The sequence below is a fragment of the Epargyreus clarus genome, unplaced genomic scaffold (genome assembly GCF_041222505.1).
Source record: "Epargyreus clarus isolate Ecla_fem2 unplaced genomic scaffold, WU_Ecla_fem_2.2 ptg000015l, whole genome shotgun sequence".
Lineage (NCBI taxonomy): Eukaryota > Metazoa > Arthropoda > Insecta > Lepidoptera > Hesperiidae > Epargyreus > Epargyreus clarus.
The window spans coordinates 10103321-10120323 of record NW_027332223.1 but is presented as its reverse complement, the minus strand read 5'-3'; the positions used below and the strand labels follow the sequence as shown (position 1 = coordinate 10120323).

At 32.0% G+C, this 17003-nt stretch overlaps 2 protein-coding genes across 3 annotated transcripts; one reads left to right on the top strand and one right to left on the bottom strand.

Annotated features, from left to right (window-relative positions):
* Positions 1 to 1680: 1680 nt before the first annotated feature.
* LOC140747965 (BTB/POZ domain-containing protein 6-A) lies at positions 1681 to 3943 on the bottom strand. 2 transcript variants are annotated; one of them, XM_073080634.1, is made up of 2 exons: positions 3796 to 3943; positions 1681 to 3311 (listed from the first exon to the last, which is right to left on the bottom strand). In XM_073080634.1, the coding sequence occupies exon 2, from the start codon at positions 3309 to 3311 to the stop codon at positions 1986 to 1988; it is 1326 nt and encodes a 441-aa protein (XP_072936735.1). In that variant the 5' UTR covers positions 3796 to 3943; the 3' UTR covers positions 1681 to 1985. The 2 variants fall into 2 exon arrangements, with proteins under 2 accessions (XP_072936735.1, XP_072936736.1); XM_073080635.1 differs by lacking the exon at positions 3796 to 3943 and adding an exon at positions 3475 to 3636.
* Positions 3944 to 4916: 973 nt separating this feature from the next.
* On the top strand, positions 4917 to 15657 carry LOC140747964 (uncharacterized). Its single transcript, XM_073080633.1, has 11 exons — positions 4917 to 5128; positions 6476 to 6591; positions 7012 to 7150; positions 7834 to 7935; positions 8287 to 8440; positions 8982 to 9097; positions 9262 to 13420; positions 13531 to 14064; positions 14307 to 14486; positions 14688 to 14939; positions 15383 to 15657. Exons 1-11 carry the CDS (start codon positions 5054 to 5056, stop codon positions 15583 to 15585), a joined length of 6030 nt encoding a protein of 2009 aa, XP_072936734.1. The 5' UTR covers positions 4917 to 5053; the 3' UTR covers positions 15586 to 15657.
* Positions 15658 to 17003: the final 1346 nt, after the last annotated feature.

Genomic DNA, 17003 nt, shown 5'->3' with positions numbered 1-17003 from the left:
GTAATAAATGCTCGAAATAAATAAATTAGTAACTAATATTACTTATTTAGTTAAATTCAATGACACTGGATCTTTGGATAGCTACTGGATGTTGAGTGGTGTAAAACTCTCTTTAATAACTTAAGAAAGATGATATAATAAATTTAATTCATAATGAACGAGATGTTTGCACGTGAGCACGGATCCAAAGTAAAATTTCCATCATTAATTTATAAATCGTTCGTAATTAAATTTTGCATGGTTGTTGTTCTACATTTAAATAATTACCTACATGCTCTGCTCATATGTACCTATACTGTTATGGGTATAGAAACGGGTTAAACCAATTTTTTTTTGGTCTGGTGTTTGTCTATATAAATTTTGTAAACGGCTCAACTTAGTCGGTAGTAAAGTAAAAAAATATAAAAAAAATCTCCGCGCGGGCGTAGTTACGATAAAAACTGGTAAATCACAAGCTCAGAGGACGAATTCAGCTGCTTAGTGAAACGGAAATATAATATTATTACGTAACGTTAGTTACAATCACATTGTTGTTGTGGGAGTATAAATGTATCACCGGAGGTCGCTATGGTCGACGCGTCGAACGGAGGAGGAAAATAAACGTGACGCATCGTATTATATGGAAAACACAAACATCGATACCTATATTTTCGCGAATATGATTAGACTGTTTAGTAGAGTAGCGTTTATAAGCTATCCATGCATAAGTGTTTGTTCTAAGTAATGAAATTTAAAGTACCTTTTAATTTCGTACTTATATTAGCATGTTAATTGAAGAAGATAAATACTGGCTATTGGATCTACTTTTAATATTTTTTCCTCTATTAGCAGCAAGTAGTTATTTAGAAGATTTTTTATAATGCACAGGTGATACATTAAAAGTATTAAATAATATAATTATATACTAACGTGAAGTACATAAATCAAATTTTTTTTTATATAAAACCTTTATAAAAAAATACTAATCCCAATCGGTTATTAGGGAATTGTCACCATAAACTAAATTATTCTTTTTTAAGTTATCATGAAAAAGAGAAGTCTTACTTCAGTCAGTATCTACATTATAGTAAAAAAAGTATTTCTATTTCACACAGGAATTGTGTTCTTATTGTAAACGAAGAATTAAATAATAAATATCTAAGTAAAAATTAAATATCTTAAAACTATTTATTTTTAAAGCACTTTCTCGTTTTATCATTTTTTTTGTACCTACTGTAAATATGGAAGTACCTTTAAAAGATACACATACATATTTACAGGGTAAATTAATATAATAAAATATTTTTGCTATAATTAACCATGCCCCCTTCAACTCACCAAAAATTAATTAATTCAATTTACTCATCTATGTTTTAATGAAAATTTTCAACATTTTAAGTAAAGATTTTGATACATGAGATTTACATTACATTTTACATTGTATTTATAAATTTAATATGAGAGAAATATTTATTGCTGTATAGTGATTTACAGATAGTATAATACATATTTATATAACTATACATACAATAATACAACAATATGTAAATTATACATGATTATGCTTATTCATTTTATTAGCCAATTGCAATATGGCTTGGTCCTGCCTGATATGTAAGTAAAGTAGTTCATAAGTTGTGCGGTCAGTGTACTCAATGTGTCATAGTACTTATTCATTTTAGTTACCTACACATTTTATAGACAAGCATACAGATAAACAGACTACAAATACTTAGGCTTATCCTATAAATAAATACTTATCAATTACATTACCTATTTATATCTGTTTTCCCCTATACATACATTTTGCATTTTCCACAATTATCTGAAGGATTCACAGAATACTAATTAACAGGTAAATCAATTACCACTGAACATAATTATCTGATACAAGTGTATAAGAATGAAGACATTTCATTTTGTAACTAATAATGAATTGGAATTGTTATAAGTTGAACTGTTTTCTATTGTGAATGTTAATCTGTTTGAAATCCAGATAGAGAATTTTACATACAAAATGTTAAGCCTTTCAGAAAACTTCCACTGCTGTCACCTGTAGAAAGCATATCTTCAAACTCAAATACAATCTTACCATTATTGTAGGTTTGTTCTCTACTCTGGATCGCATATGAATAATCTGCATCTGATCTTGGCCATACAAAGTTTATTTTGTACCACTGATCCTTTTCAATAAACAGAGGTTGTAGAAACTCCACATCAAAATGTGAATCATACTCTATATCTTTCTTAATACTGATAGTTTTGGTAATACTGTTGTCGTGCTCGCCTGCCACGGAAACTGTGAATTGTTCACAATAAACATTTGTGGCATTCCTGTAAAAGTTCACTTCTGGGGCCATTCTTGAGGGCACACGGAGAGTATTGATAAATACTGGTTTGTTTACTCTTATTCTTGCTTGTATATAATAATTGAATTTGTCAATTATAGCTGGAGACATTGATCGTAAGGGACTGCGATGACAAAGTGTCCATTGCAACTTAATAGCACGTCGAGACATATTAGTTGTTGCCAAATAGTCTTTTAAGTTTTTAGTTGAATTTATGTCTAATATATTGTGTCTGATAGTGTCCACATCAGATGGCATCAGCAAGTTATTTTTATCATCTACTATTTCATTCAGATCATCTAAAGATAATGCAGCAAACCTCAACAATTTTAATAGCCCATTCTGTACCAATATATTTCTTTTTACTTCACTATTGCTGCTTTTCTCGCATTGGTATGAGGTCCATTCAAACACATACTTAATGAGGTTCTTTTCAATTATGTTCATATTATCACATTGAAGGATTTTTTGCATACATGATATGGAGATGTTCTTGAGATTTTCTTGGAGTACATAATTTGCATGTATACAAAATAATTTTAATGATGAGGTGAGTAATTTATTGTCTTGCATATAATCAGGATAATTGAGGATTGTGACTATATTATCAACAGTCATATTTGACTGAATGTATGAAATGCATATCTCAGTTAAATTTTCCAGTAAATATTTTCTTGATACATACAGCAACTCATATGCCTCATCTATACTTGTTATTTCAACTTTGTCTGTATAAATATAATTGAGTAGGAGCTGAAATATCTCAGGCTCTATATCCGTTATAGATATATCATCACTGGATGAGAGAGGGCCATAAAACATAGCCTCAAAGACAGGGCTGCTTATGCCCAATATTAATTTGTGTGCTTTAAATTTTTTCCCAGACACTGAGAAACTGCAATCACTCCATTCATATGATACCAATAATTTATTTACTCTATCATATAAACTGTTACATTTAATATCACTCATTTTATACCCCATCTGTAAATAAAAAAATAGACCTTAAAAAACATTTTCTTAACATTAAAAAACTTTTGAGGAAATAAGTCACAATGTATGGGAATTTTAAAGGTACAGGAAATTAATTGCAGTGCGCAGATTGAAATTCGCAGAAAATAAGTATGAATATAAGGAAAATACTTACTTAGATGACTTTAAAACTTATTTTTAAAATGATAGAGATCAAAGAGTACGAATCTGTAGATGCTTAAAGTACAAAGAACTAATTAACTAATAACTAACTCGAGCGAATTATAATCTTATTTGAATAAATAACGGTACTTCAATACCTGTTCTGAATATAAAATTAACCTTGAACTTGGTAGTGAGTAGTAGTGACCAAGGAGATGAACACTGACAAACAGCGAGTAGAAGTGTGTAGCACTGGTCCTACATGCGGTAAAGGCTAATATTAACTATGGTGTATTACTACAAATATTGACACAAGACCTTAAAAACTACAAACCTTGAATAAATTAAGCTCCGCACTACACTATTATCCTGTACGATGAGGTGTGATGTGATAACAACCAATCACACAAACAACTTAATTTATCAATATAATTTTATAAATAAAGTATAAACCTGGTGTTGCCACTTGCCAGCTTGGATTTCCTTTTTTAGGTTACTATACTTTTTGGTTCTGTTCGTACACCCGACATTATGTAAAACGGTAAAGCCCTTCATTGTTTTCGAACTGTTATGTTTGCTTACAGCTGGTCATTTTTTCAACAGATCCTCCATTTGAGGTTATCTTATCTTCTTTTACCCCCCAAAGATCCGGACCTAAGAGGCCCAAAGAGTAATCTATATACCATAGGTCCGGCCGGCCTACTAGAAATAAAAATTGATTTAATTACATAAAACGCCAAGATCATCGATATTATAATATAATGAACGTAAACGTATGGCATCGTTGATATCAGCGAACTGTAAAAAGTGTAAAACGATCGGGGCGACCGAGACCGAATGTAGTCTCGGATCCACCGCTCCTGCATTATGGTGCGGCTACACCTTGCGTCTCGTACTGCTCCTCGTGCTGCTCCTTGTGTTGCCGCGAATATTTACGTTGTGGCCACTGTGGCTGTGGCTGCACTACTCGCATCGGTAGGGCTGCCACTTTTGAGACTCTTGAAGAAATAATATTTCTTACAAAAACATTACAATTATATAATAAGTACTTTAGAAAGAAGTATAGTAAGGGCACATTTAGTTTTCGCCGACTAACTTTGATGTAACTATGAGTACATTACATATATTTTTCTGATATTTTTTTCCTACCGGTCACCTTCAGGTGACATTTTTTTGGAAATATTATCATGAAAAGAATTTAGGGGATGATTACGACATCTGGATTATCGATGATACTATAGTACCTTTGGTACTAAATGACCACATATACCATAATATATACTATATACATACGTCGTCTCTGCCAACTTCCCTCGCCACTCGACGAGTGTGTGGCCGTGCGGTTAAGCACAGTAAAGTTTGTCGGACTATACACTATTATGCCCGGGATGTTACTCTGTTGTGTATTTTCATGTTTTGGCTGTGGATTGTATAATCTGCATGATTTCTGACATATGATTTTTGACAGCACTGAATGGCAAATGGCAATGCTTGGATGCCGGTGTGATTGTTTTAATATTTTTTTTTCGTGAAATACTTTAGCATGTGAAACGATAAATATTTTGGAATAATCGTATTTTTTTGTGCAAACTATGGAATATTATGATGAATTGGTTTCAAACTTTGACCTCAATCAACTTTTAGGAGAAAACGAGGAAAATGTTCAGGTATAGTATAGGTTACTCCAAATCGTGCCAAAATGTTTGATGTTTTTCTTTTAATTATCTATTGATATTTTATTTCATAGTTAATTTTATCCATAAACTGAATCAAAAGTAATGAAGAAAGGTAGCAATTCGTGTAATTTTCATAAATATCCAATTAGTAAGATGAAAGGCCGCCAAAATATTTTGGGACAATTTTTGAAAAAAAAGAGCAATTATATAAATATATGGATAAATTAGTAACGCGTTAGAACCAATAAGTCTTGATGTGGAAAATACTACCGCCACACAGTTCTCTGGCGTGCAGCAATTTCGTTTCGTTGGAAGGTTGTGGATGTTGGCTGACCAGATGTGAATGTGGCTGAGGTATTTAGAAGGATCTTAGTATTTAGAAGTAGTAACGCATCTGCAAATACCTTCAGGGAAGAACCACTGTTCTATATGGAATGGGTTACAAATGTCCAAGGATGCATCATTGGGTGGATAGCAAACTCATTTGGTATTTCAGGCTTATAAAAAAAAAAATATTCTAAACATTACATTCTCAGTAAATTTTAATAATTGTGCAATAAATAATTTATATGTACCGATTGTACATTGTATGTAAGGTTTTTATTTTCTTAGGTATATTATAGGAACATACTTTATTACAAATTTATTTATTCATTTCTTTCTTAAAAGCACTGGACCGTTTATTTATTGACAATCCACAGACCGTACGGTAAATATGGCTCATGTCGGTTTAGAATTTCGCCTGCAGTTCAAATTGGATGTTGAAAATAAAAAACATCTGAAACTACAACCAAATGACTCTAAATGAGACACCCAAACTGATGCAGAATAGTTTTTCACAAATAATATTGCTTACCTATTCATATTTTTCTTAACCAATTTTCATGAAACTGGCAATGTACGTCGGTATGTTCGGATAAAATCTTGCAAATTAAATCGGACCCATTACCCCATATCCTATTAAGTTGAACTTTAGCATGAATGTGTAGATTGTATGATAATATTATGACGCTGAGCTGATGTGACGATGGAGCTGGAGAGTGGCCATAGGATCTCTGTATCAAAACACCGTAATCCCATTGAGTTCATTCTTGAGGGCTCGTGTGATTAATTGAAGTCAAAATGAGACCATTTAAATGCTGTAATTATATGAGTTTATTCAATATACAATAAGTACAGAAAAATTGAAAAGTAATTAAATATTTAAAAAAGTTTTTACAAACAAGCTTTTATATATTAACTAGAATGAAAAAAATAATGTTATGCAGTTATAATAAGTAAATATTGATAATTATAGAATTCTATTTCACAGACTTGTCAATTTATTTTCTTTTTTAGGTTCCAGTGCCAGTGCCAATGCCAGTGCCAGTGCCAGTGCCAGTGCCAGAGCCAGAGCCAGAAGAAAGGGCAAAGAACACTACTCTCTGGCTGAAATCAAAGATCATAAGTAGCGAGTGAGTATTTACAAATCCATGTCAACAATCATTATACTGATTTACCTTATATTTAATCGTAAAGAGAAGATTTTGATGATTTAAATATCTTAGATTAAAGACTTAATGTGTGTGCTTGTGTGTGTGGAATTGTTAGGATGAGTGTAAAAAGGTTTTTCTATTATGAGGAATGAGTAACCTATGCTCGGTAATTGGGCAGTAGTGCGTTAATAATGTAAATATTTAAATATAATCTTTTATTGGAATGAGGCATCCAATTCAGATGTAATGTCAATTTGATGATACTGTCTGCTATTTTATGTACAAGGAAATATTCAATCATACATAATATATCTAAAATATCGCAAGAACCAATGATAGAAATGTTGAAATACTGCTCCCATTGATAATTTTTCAATATGAACTTGTATTTATTTTCAGTATGCTAATCCAGAACTATCATACTAAGTCTGAAGCCTATGTTCAGGCAGTGAAAGCTCACACGGCCACTAAAGAGGATCTCAAACATGCCTGTATTAATTATAAAGAGGCTATGGATAAATGTGATGCACTGGAGAATGTAAGTTGGGATTTTTATTTATTATTATTATAATAAATTTAGTACGAGTTGATTCTAGAAGGTTAGCCGAGGCCATATCTGATCTTAGATAAAACTGTACAAATATTTTGTTGTACAATTTGTATATTAATTTGGCTATCTTTCGAAAAAATCGCCAACATTATACACATACATAATATTCATTCTATGTCATGTAAGGAATTTTAAATAATACGGCTAATTTAGCCTATGTTTGTATTTTTAAAGTTTTTAAACCTGGCTCTGATATTACCCCAGCTTATCTTACTTCGAAATTATTGTTCTGTGTGGCTATTTATGCAAAGCAGTGTATTTTATCTAATAACAGCAGTGTTAGGCGCTGCTTTGTTCCGGTTTGAAGTTTGTGGTAAGGGAGACAGACTTTTCCGAGGCGTTCCAGCTTAGTCGTCAGGGGTAGCGGCGCATCTGTGGCCGACCTCAGGTAGGAATATCTAATCCTATCTGAGGTTGATTACAGATGTCCATGGGCGGCAGTAGCCACTTACCATCAGGTGGACTGCATGCTCATCTGCTACTCTTATATTATAAATAAAAATAAATAAAAATATTTTGTTGTTTAATATAATTTTAGAAATCATGTAAATACACAGCACTTGGCAATTTGATTTATTTCTTAATAAATGAAACAATTCTTTTCGTTTCAGGAAAAGAAGATATTGGTTGCAAATCAAGAAGCTCTTCAGAACAGAGCAGAGGGTGCGGAAAATAAATATCTCGCACTGATATCACATACAAACCAGTTAAAGGTAATTCCCAATATAATATGCAAACTTTTAAACATTTATATCTTTTAAAGTTCCTACTGTAAAATAGGTCTCAAAGAATAATCGTTCTATGGCTGCTATGATAACAGACATAAAAAATGAAAAACAAATTAAAATAGGGTGGTACAGAACCCTCCGTGTGCGAGTTTGATTCACACTTGGCCAATTATTAAAATGTACATTGTTCTTAGATTTGTTTTCATCTTAGAAATAAAATTACTTTAAGAACTGTTGTCAATTAGTCATTGTTAATACATATTCCTTTTTACATTACATGACCATGACAACTGAACACTCTTTAATTAGTTATTTAATAATTATAATTTATTTCAGTCGCTTGTAAAACAACTGGAGACAGAAAAGGAAGCTTTACTTTTAGAAAAGCACATGGAAAAGAATAATGATAAAAAAGTCGCATTACTTCAAAAGGAAAAGGAGACGTTGCAAAATGATATAACCACATTAAAAGAAGCGTTACGACGTAAAAGTATGTATAATATTAGCAATTTTGTATGGTAAATTATGAGGGAAGATTTTTACTACCATTGTATTTACTTACAGCATCTTTATATTTTGTGGATATATATCTTTTAATTATATAAGGAGCACAAGAACATACTGCCATGTATACAGACAATATGGATATTCTTTTTATCTCTATCATCTTTTCAATATTTTGCTTACTAAACATTGATATTTGGCAATGTCCGTCTACTAGAAATTTGTAATTTCGATCTTCGGTAGGCTAAAACTCGGATAGATTGAGATAAAGGGTGTTACAGTCCCACCTGAGGTTGTCCATGGCCAAGTACCAAGTTTGAAACACCACATATAAGGGGATGTCTCTGACCACAACCCAAAAATGTAACACTGTACTGTTAAACACTACTTTTATTAGGCTGTCATAGGTGTGGTAGTTATACTTTGATGGGTTTTACGATCTTAATTATTTGTTATTTATATTCATTACATATCTTTCATATTAATAATTGAACTTTACTAAAATTCCCGTTATTTATATTTTACAGACAAAAAAGCTAAACGACCAGAGAAAGGGCTAAAGAAATATGGAAAACAAAAAACAGATATGTCAATTACGTGTATGTCTGATGAAAGTGATATTGAAAAACATTCAGTACGAGAGGTAATTACATTTTTATGTATGCTTACAATATTATATTTTGATAGTGAGTAATTTAAGATTGTGAAATTGTGATTCAGGATGTCTTAGGCTTAAAGACCTATATACCTCATTAAGATGATCTTATTATTTTTTAAGTTTTATAAGTTTTTTATTTATTTTTACAGATTAATAAGTATGCTGCTAAGAATTCAGTATCAAATTCTGATCACACTTTCATCGATATTGATTCGGATTCTAGTAATGGGCCAGCAAGCGTAGACACTGGGCGTGGATCTTCACGAGCAAATTCCGAAAAATGTCTGTTTAGTCCAGATTACTTCATTCCAGAAACTCTTCTGAAAACACCATGTAAAAATATTGAAGTACAGAAAGTGGATGGCGCTACCAGTCCTATAATATTTAGTCAGTCAGTATCAGTTGGTACAAGCCCTAATAGATCAGACTATCCAGGTTCATTGTTTGAAGATTTATATGGACATCAAGCAAATGAATGTTTCGACGGTCCTGATTACATTATTGACGATGTACCTATATGTGGCGAAAATGTTACAATCGATGATTCACTTGTAGATGCTTGTACAAGCCCAATTCCAACATCGCCAGATAATCGTAAATATGTTGATACTGGGACAAGTCCAATAAATAGTGGTATAGACCCTGAAAATATTGAAAAACGGTCCTTGGATCAACTAGAAATAAATGAACCGAACAAAAGGTCCATATTTGATATACCATCACCAAAGGAAGGTCTTGGAAAACAAAATTCTCTTGTTGATGTTGGTATAAATACCGATCCTAAAACACCTGATCTGCGTAAATTTGTTGACAAAGAGACAAATACTGATATTCATAATAGAGACATAAACCAAGATGCACATAATGTAAAAGGAACGAATGTAAGGAAATCTTTGTTCAGTAATAAAGATAAAATTGATGATTTTGACCCAGAGTTAACAAATGGAAATGAAGCAGCAACACGAAATGTATTTGTTGACAAAGAGACAAATACTGATATTTATAATAGAGACATAAACCAAGATGCACATTATATAAAAGAAACGAATGTAAGGAAATCATTGTTCAGTAATAAAGATAAAATTGATGATTTTAGCCCAGAGATAATAGATATAAAGGAAGCAGCAACAAGAAATGTATATGTTGAGAAAGAGACAAATACTGATATTCATAATGGAGACATAAACCAAGATGAACATAATAAAAAAGGAACGAATGTTAGGAAATCATTGTTCAGTAATAAAGATGAAATTGATGATTTTAACCCAGAGATAACAAATATAAAGGAAGCAGAAACAAGAAATGTATATGTTGACAAAGAGACAAATACTGATATTCATAATGGAGACATAAACCAAGATGAACATAATAAAAAAGGAACGAATGTTAGGAAATCATTGTTCAGTAATAAAGATAAAATTGATGATTTTAACCCAGAGATAACAAATATAAAGGAAGCAGCAACAAGAAATGTATTAGTTGACAAAAAGACAAATACTGATATTCATAATGGAGACATAAACAAAGATGCACATATTAAAAAAGGAACGAATGTTAGGAAATCATTGTTCAGTAATAAAGATAAAATTGATGAATTTAACCCACAGTTAACAAATAGAAATGAAACAGCAACACGAAATGTATGTGAAAAATCTACATGCACCCAATTGGAGCTTGTTGATTCTTGTACAAGTCCAGTTCCAGAGCATCAATTAATTGATAAAGGGACAAGCCCTATCCAAAACATTGATGATGCAATAACTCAGGCAGTTTGTGAAGAGTCTAACCAAGAATCAAGAGAAAAAAATGAAGTACAAATATCACAGGAATTGGAACACTCAAAATCAAGGGAAACATCTACCCATAAGACACAGGAATTAATATCACAGGAAAAAATATGTCTAGAAAATCATAATAGTAATAATCTACGATATAGCAATACTAATGATGCAGAGGTTCAGAATATTTTAAATGTAATGAAATTACTTCCAAATTCCATGTCACCGATACCAAAAACACCTATAAAAATACAAGAGCCCCAAAGTAAAACAATTGAAAACTTATTAGGCGATTATGAATGGTCAGCATTGAAATTTAATCAGCTCGTAAATTATATGGAAGATTTTCGTGGCCTATTAACTAGAAACGTGGCTGAATTACGAAATAAATGTAGTACCAATGTTTCTCAAGATGATTTTGGTGACGTTTCGCTAAACACTGTGCCGATGATTGTTATTGATGATGATGTAGTAGAAATATCTGAACCGGGAACTAGTAAGGAACAGAGAATCTCTCAGAAAGAAAAAGTAAGAAGTAACCGTGAAAGTAATGAAGTAGTTGAAACAAATGTCACTGATAGATGCCACTCTGCAAATATAAGAAAAAATACTAAAATTCACACAAGTAGAAAGACAGTTGACATTGTTGTATCTTCAAAACGAGAAATCGAAAAAGATGGTAGAAATTTAAAGCCACAGAAAATGACAAGAAATATTGAGTTAAATGATGTTGATGACAATATCATAAATAAGGCTAACACAAATGAATTGGAAATAATTGATATCACTGAGGATCACATTGATATGGACTGCTATGAGGTACCAATAGTAAAAAAAATAAATGCCCCGAAACCAAGAAAAATATCGAAACTAGAGAAGCTTAGACATCAGTTAATACCGACTAGTAAGATAAAAAGCATTTCTCCTCCAGCTAAACATGCGCCAAAATCTTGTAAAATAATATCAAAAGACGTTAACTCGCGGTCATTGGATCATAAAATCGCATATCAAAAGGCAGTTAAAGTTATGGCAGAGCTAAGGTCAACTCAAAAACTTCAAGACAAGAATAAAGTTAAACCGACCGCTAACCGTATAAGCCAAGGGAAAACCAGTGCACAATTAGAGAGTAATTTGAATGAAATTTACAATTCACCAAGACGTGAGTTGTTCCCCAGCAATATATCTACAAGTAGTTCCACTACAAGTAAAATTGATGCAATATTGGAAAGTCAGTCGAATAACGTTGTCCTTTCACCAAGACGTGAGTTGTTTGCCACCAACTCATCTAAAAGTAGTTGCACTACAAGTAAAATTGATGCAACAGTGGAAAGACGTGACTTGTTTGCCACCAACTTATCTAAAAGTAGTTGCACTACAAGTAAAATTGATGCAACAGTGGAAAGACGTGACTTGTTTGCCACCAACTTATCTAAAAGTAGTTGCACTACAAGTAAAATTGATGCAACATTGGAAAGTCAGTGGAATAAAATTGACCTTATACCAATAAGTGAGTTGTTTGACACCAACTTATCTACAACAAGTTGCGCTAGAAGGCAAATTGAGAAAGAAGGGCCTATAGTAACGAATACTACAGAAAAAGTAGTTTTAGAAAAAACATCAAGTGAGAAAGAAACTTCACCTATTCGTAAAGGGCGTAAGCGTGTTGCTGATATTGAAGTGGATAGGTTGCAAGGAAGGAAACGAGTCGTACGCAGTTCAGATATTTCTCAAAGTACCGATAATCAGCCGAAATTACCGAATATTGGAACTGAGAAAATAAATAAATCTTTACATGATAATGAAGATGCAAATTGTAAATTTGATGAATCTGTAGAAAAATTAAAGAATATGACGCAAACAGAGATGGTGGTAGAAGATGCGCTGGGTGGTTCTGTTGATGTTAGAGATTCTGAAATAGGAACGAATAATAGCACAACTGTAACTCAAAATAATCTTATTGAACCTGGTAAATCTGGCCAAAGTTTGGAGACAGCTGTTACTGTGAAAGAGAAGCCTGCGATCGAAATAAATAAAGTTTTAAATGCATCAAGTACAGCACAAAATATTTCATCTTTGAATGAGGCTGTGGATAATTCTAATATAAGTAGACTTGTAGAAGAACAGAATTCTAAGAAGACAGGGGATGAATCCTCGATTCAATCTATGCGTGAAAACCAAAGCAGTGGTGATGGCAGTGTAAAGGTGCTACATAGGAACGAACCTAATATTAAGGAAACTGATGCTAAGTTATTGGAACACAAACTCAGATTAGGCATTATAGGCTTGAAACAACCTGTAGTGGAAGTAATTCCGTTGGAAAAAGACGTGATTACTAATTGTAAAAATAATGCTATCAACTACAAAGATTTAGATATGTTTACCGAACAGCCTAATACAGGAGAGAAAGCAAGTAACAAAGCATGTAACAAACCCACAAATTCTAGTCAAAACTTAAGAGAAAATATATTATGTTCCGCCATGGAGAAATATGGAGTGATAACAGTTAAACGTGCAGCTAAGAAAATACCTGGTAAATATATTTCTATTAATAATTTTAAACATATATTATAATATATTACAAACATACATCGTACATAGGTATATAGGTATATATTTAAATATACAATTATAATGTTTCAGAAAATATCACACACTCGATTTGCCAGAAGATTGAGGATTCCATTGCAGATATAATTAAATCTCAAAAAGATGTACAAAAGAAAAAAATGGATGATCTTATTAATGGCATCCGAAATTTAGGAACAAAATCTATATTATCCGGTCTTATGATGTATTTGAAAGATACAGGAAGAAAATGCGAATTGTTCACTAAAGTAAAAAATGGTCTGGCACCACCCATGACAAAATCAGAAGTTATTTTGCTTTATGTTATTGAACAATTGAATGCATCACTACCTTCCGGCCGTTTCATTCACCGACTTTGGAATAATATTGAACATGCTTTGTTCCAACTGAATCGTTCTCCGCATTTCGACGTCATAGAAAGCATGTCACATTTCTATGCAGTTATGTGTAGATATTTCAGGAACAAGAGCCGTTTGAGGTGCTTTATGTTAGATGCCATGTATTGCCTGCAGTATAAAGCAGTTCCACTTATCAGACAATGTCTGGATGTATGTCCAGGAGTATTGCCCAACGCGTATGAACAAATGGGTAATTATTCACTTGTTAAGTTTTTATGTAATGTTCGAAGAGTGATCATCATATTGGTCAGCCACGGTTTTTTAGTATGATCCCTATGTGGTCAAGAATTTGTGTATTGTTTCTATTCCGAGTACTTGCATTAATATATGTTGATGCCGTCCAATAATTATTCTTAGTGTCTTTGTTTTTATGTTTCTTTTATTCACACTCACTTTAACAAATGATAATATTATGTGTATTTAATTTTACAGCGAAAACATCGTTAGTTACGTGCTTGGTGTATCTGTTGCATTTCTACAAGTGTGAAGATAAATTTAATAGAGCACGTGACATCAGAACTATTCTGTATCGAAAATATTCATATAGATTTTCTGAATGGAACGAAACTATGATACTAGAGATCTTTAGAAAAGCGATAATGGATTTAAGAGGTATAGAATAAATTGATCTGTTTATAGTATTACTAACAGCTTAATAGTTAATTAATTTGATTGTACTACTTGCATGCTTAACTTAGAATGCTCACAGAATCCGTATCTTTGCGGGCTTTATTTTATTTTCGATTTATTGTTATCATATTGTAATGAAATTAACTCTTTTTCTCTATCTATAATTATATTATTTATTTATAGGTACGCACAATGATAAAAAAATGTTAAGATTGGCACTTATTATTCTTTGCAAACGCCATGGCGCCAAGTGGTGCCAAAGGAACATAATAACGAACATGTTGTTACCAATCATAGAAAAACAAGATGTGCCGGAGAGAATCAAACTTTTCTGTGTCTTAATGTTGGGACCGCTGCTCAAACCTTTCCCGGCTGACAGAAAAGTTCATTGTGAGATTGTTATAAACCAGTTATTGCAAATGCTACAGCAACCTCGTAAGTTTCATTTTTATTACATCTTAATTAGTTGTTGTGGTTAAAAGTAATTTAAAAATGTTAAAAACATATATACGGACGAATTTAGTATCTTCCTCCTTTTTTGAAGTCTGTCAAAAACAATTCATAGTTAAGTCTAACACTAATCTAAAGTCCTAGAAATATTACTAATATAATCTGCTTCAATACCAACACTATCTATGCACCTAGTATTCTTATTGCTTCAATTATGGGGTATGAATAGTGTCAAAGTATGGGTTAGCTAGACTTAGCAGGTCATGTCTACGAAATGCATTGTCAGTATACCGGAAAAACTTTATTCTAAATATTTTACTATACGTCTACTACTATATCTATGATCTGTGTCCGAAATTTGTTAAATATAGTTTAAAACCATATGCATAAATTTTACTTTATTACTAACAAATGTATATATTTTTCAGTCTCACAAGATATGAAAGAAGCTATTTACTCAAGTCTAATGTTTATGCATAAACATGATCCAGACAGAGTCGTCCAAGCATTGCTTCAATGGAATCCGAAGGATGTGTCAAAAGATTTTGAAGAAATCTTGAACGATTATATTATGGAGAAACCGCTGTCGCTATGGAAGAATCTAATAACAAAACCTAGTGTATGTACTTGATACTACTTACGAAGTCACAGGCGTTATGGAACATTTATCATGTAGATACATGTTACGTTACGCCTGTGTACTGCTTTCCTGCAAAAAAATACTGTTAGTTCAGTTTCTTTGTATATTGTACCGTAAATTTAAAGTTTTCTATAATGCAAATGCATATTGATTATGTTAAATAAACTAAGTAGAGGCAATTTTATTTATAATGTGTAACGGGTTTTTGTGAATAAGTGTAAATGTGTTATATGTGCAAAATTGATAAGGTTTTAAAATTTAAGGCTTGTAAATTTATTTGGGAGTTATTTCCAGTGATACTGTGATTCGTGTAAAATAAGAACGTTTTACTTTTAGTTTTAGAATTATACGTTAACCAGTTATTATCTTATATATATTAATGGTTTTTGTGACCAAGACATGTAACACAAAGAATTTTATGTAACATAGTCACATTGATAAACAGTGCAGGCCCTGGGATAGAACGAATGTTACGGTCGTTATAGGCGACAGGTGGCAAGTGACGCCAAAAAGACAAAACACGAATCGCCGATGCTGAAACTAACCAAACTTTAGCCGTAAGTCAGTATTATAGTAGCATTTGACTTAAATGCTTACATAAAAATGCTAAATCACAACAACTTGGGACCGAGACAGTTATAATATGTCAGTCTCAAATAAAATACTTTTCCACAGTCACGCCACAAGACGTGATCTTGTTATATACAGATATATTTGATTAAAATAGTGTTTTAATAATTTTTAATCCTAAGATGGTCCTAAGATGTGCTCAATTTCATCTCCTCACATTTAACTATAATTGTATATATTATTGTGTCTACTAGCATAAGTGCAAATTAATAAACAATTGAGTACCCAAAAATAATATTCCTTATGTTATTTTACATAAGGAATATTATTATGTAACATAAATGTTAGCGGCATATTTCGTAGTTTTTATAACAATGCACCATGAAGCATTGCAGTTTCGCATATTTCTTGCAACTCTATCGTACTTTTTGCAACCTATATAAACTATTGAGTATTATTGATAATGAATGCATACAATACATTGTTATGATTGATCAGTTCTACAGTAGCAAGTTTCAATTCTGCGGTGGCGTCAAATTTCTTTTATTTCACCAATAAATGTGTTCGGAACCAGGGTTTGGATGTCTAGACACTGTAGGCTCGTATTAAGTGTTAATTCATGTGCAGGTTGTATGTTGATTAACAAGATAATTGTAAATGAATTCTACTTTTAGGTCCTTGTATATTATTCAAATGTAAATATATGTCCATTGGCTGTAGTGTATGTTTAGCGGTGCATATTTATGTAAAATACATATAATATGGTCATTTGTATAATATTAGATAGTCCGACAAGTTTACATAAAATATTAAAAAGAAAGTAGTTGATAATTAAAATG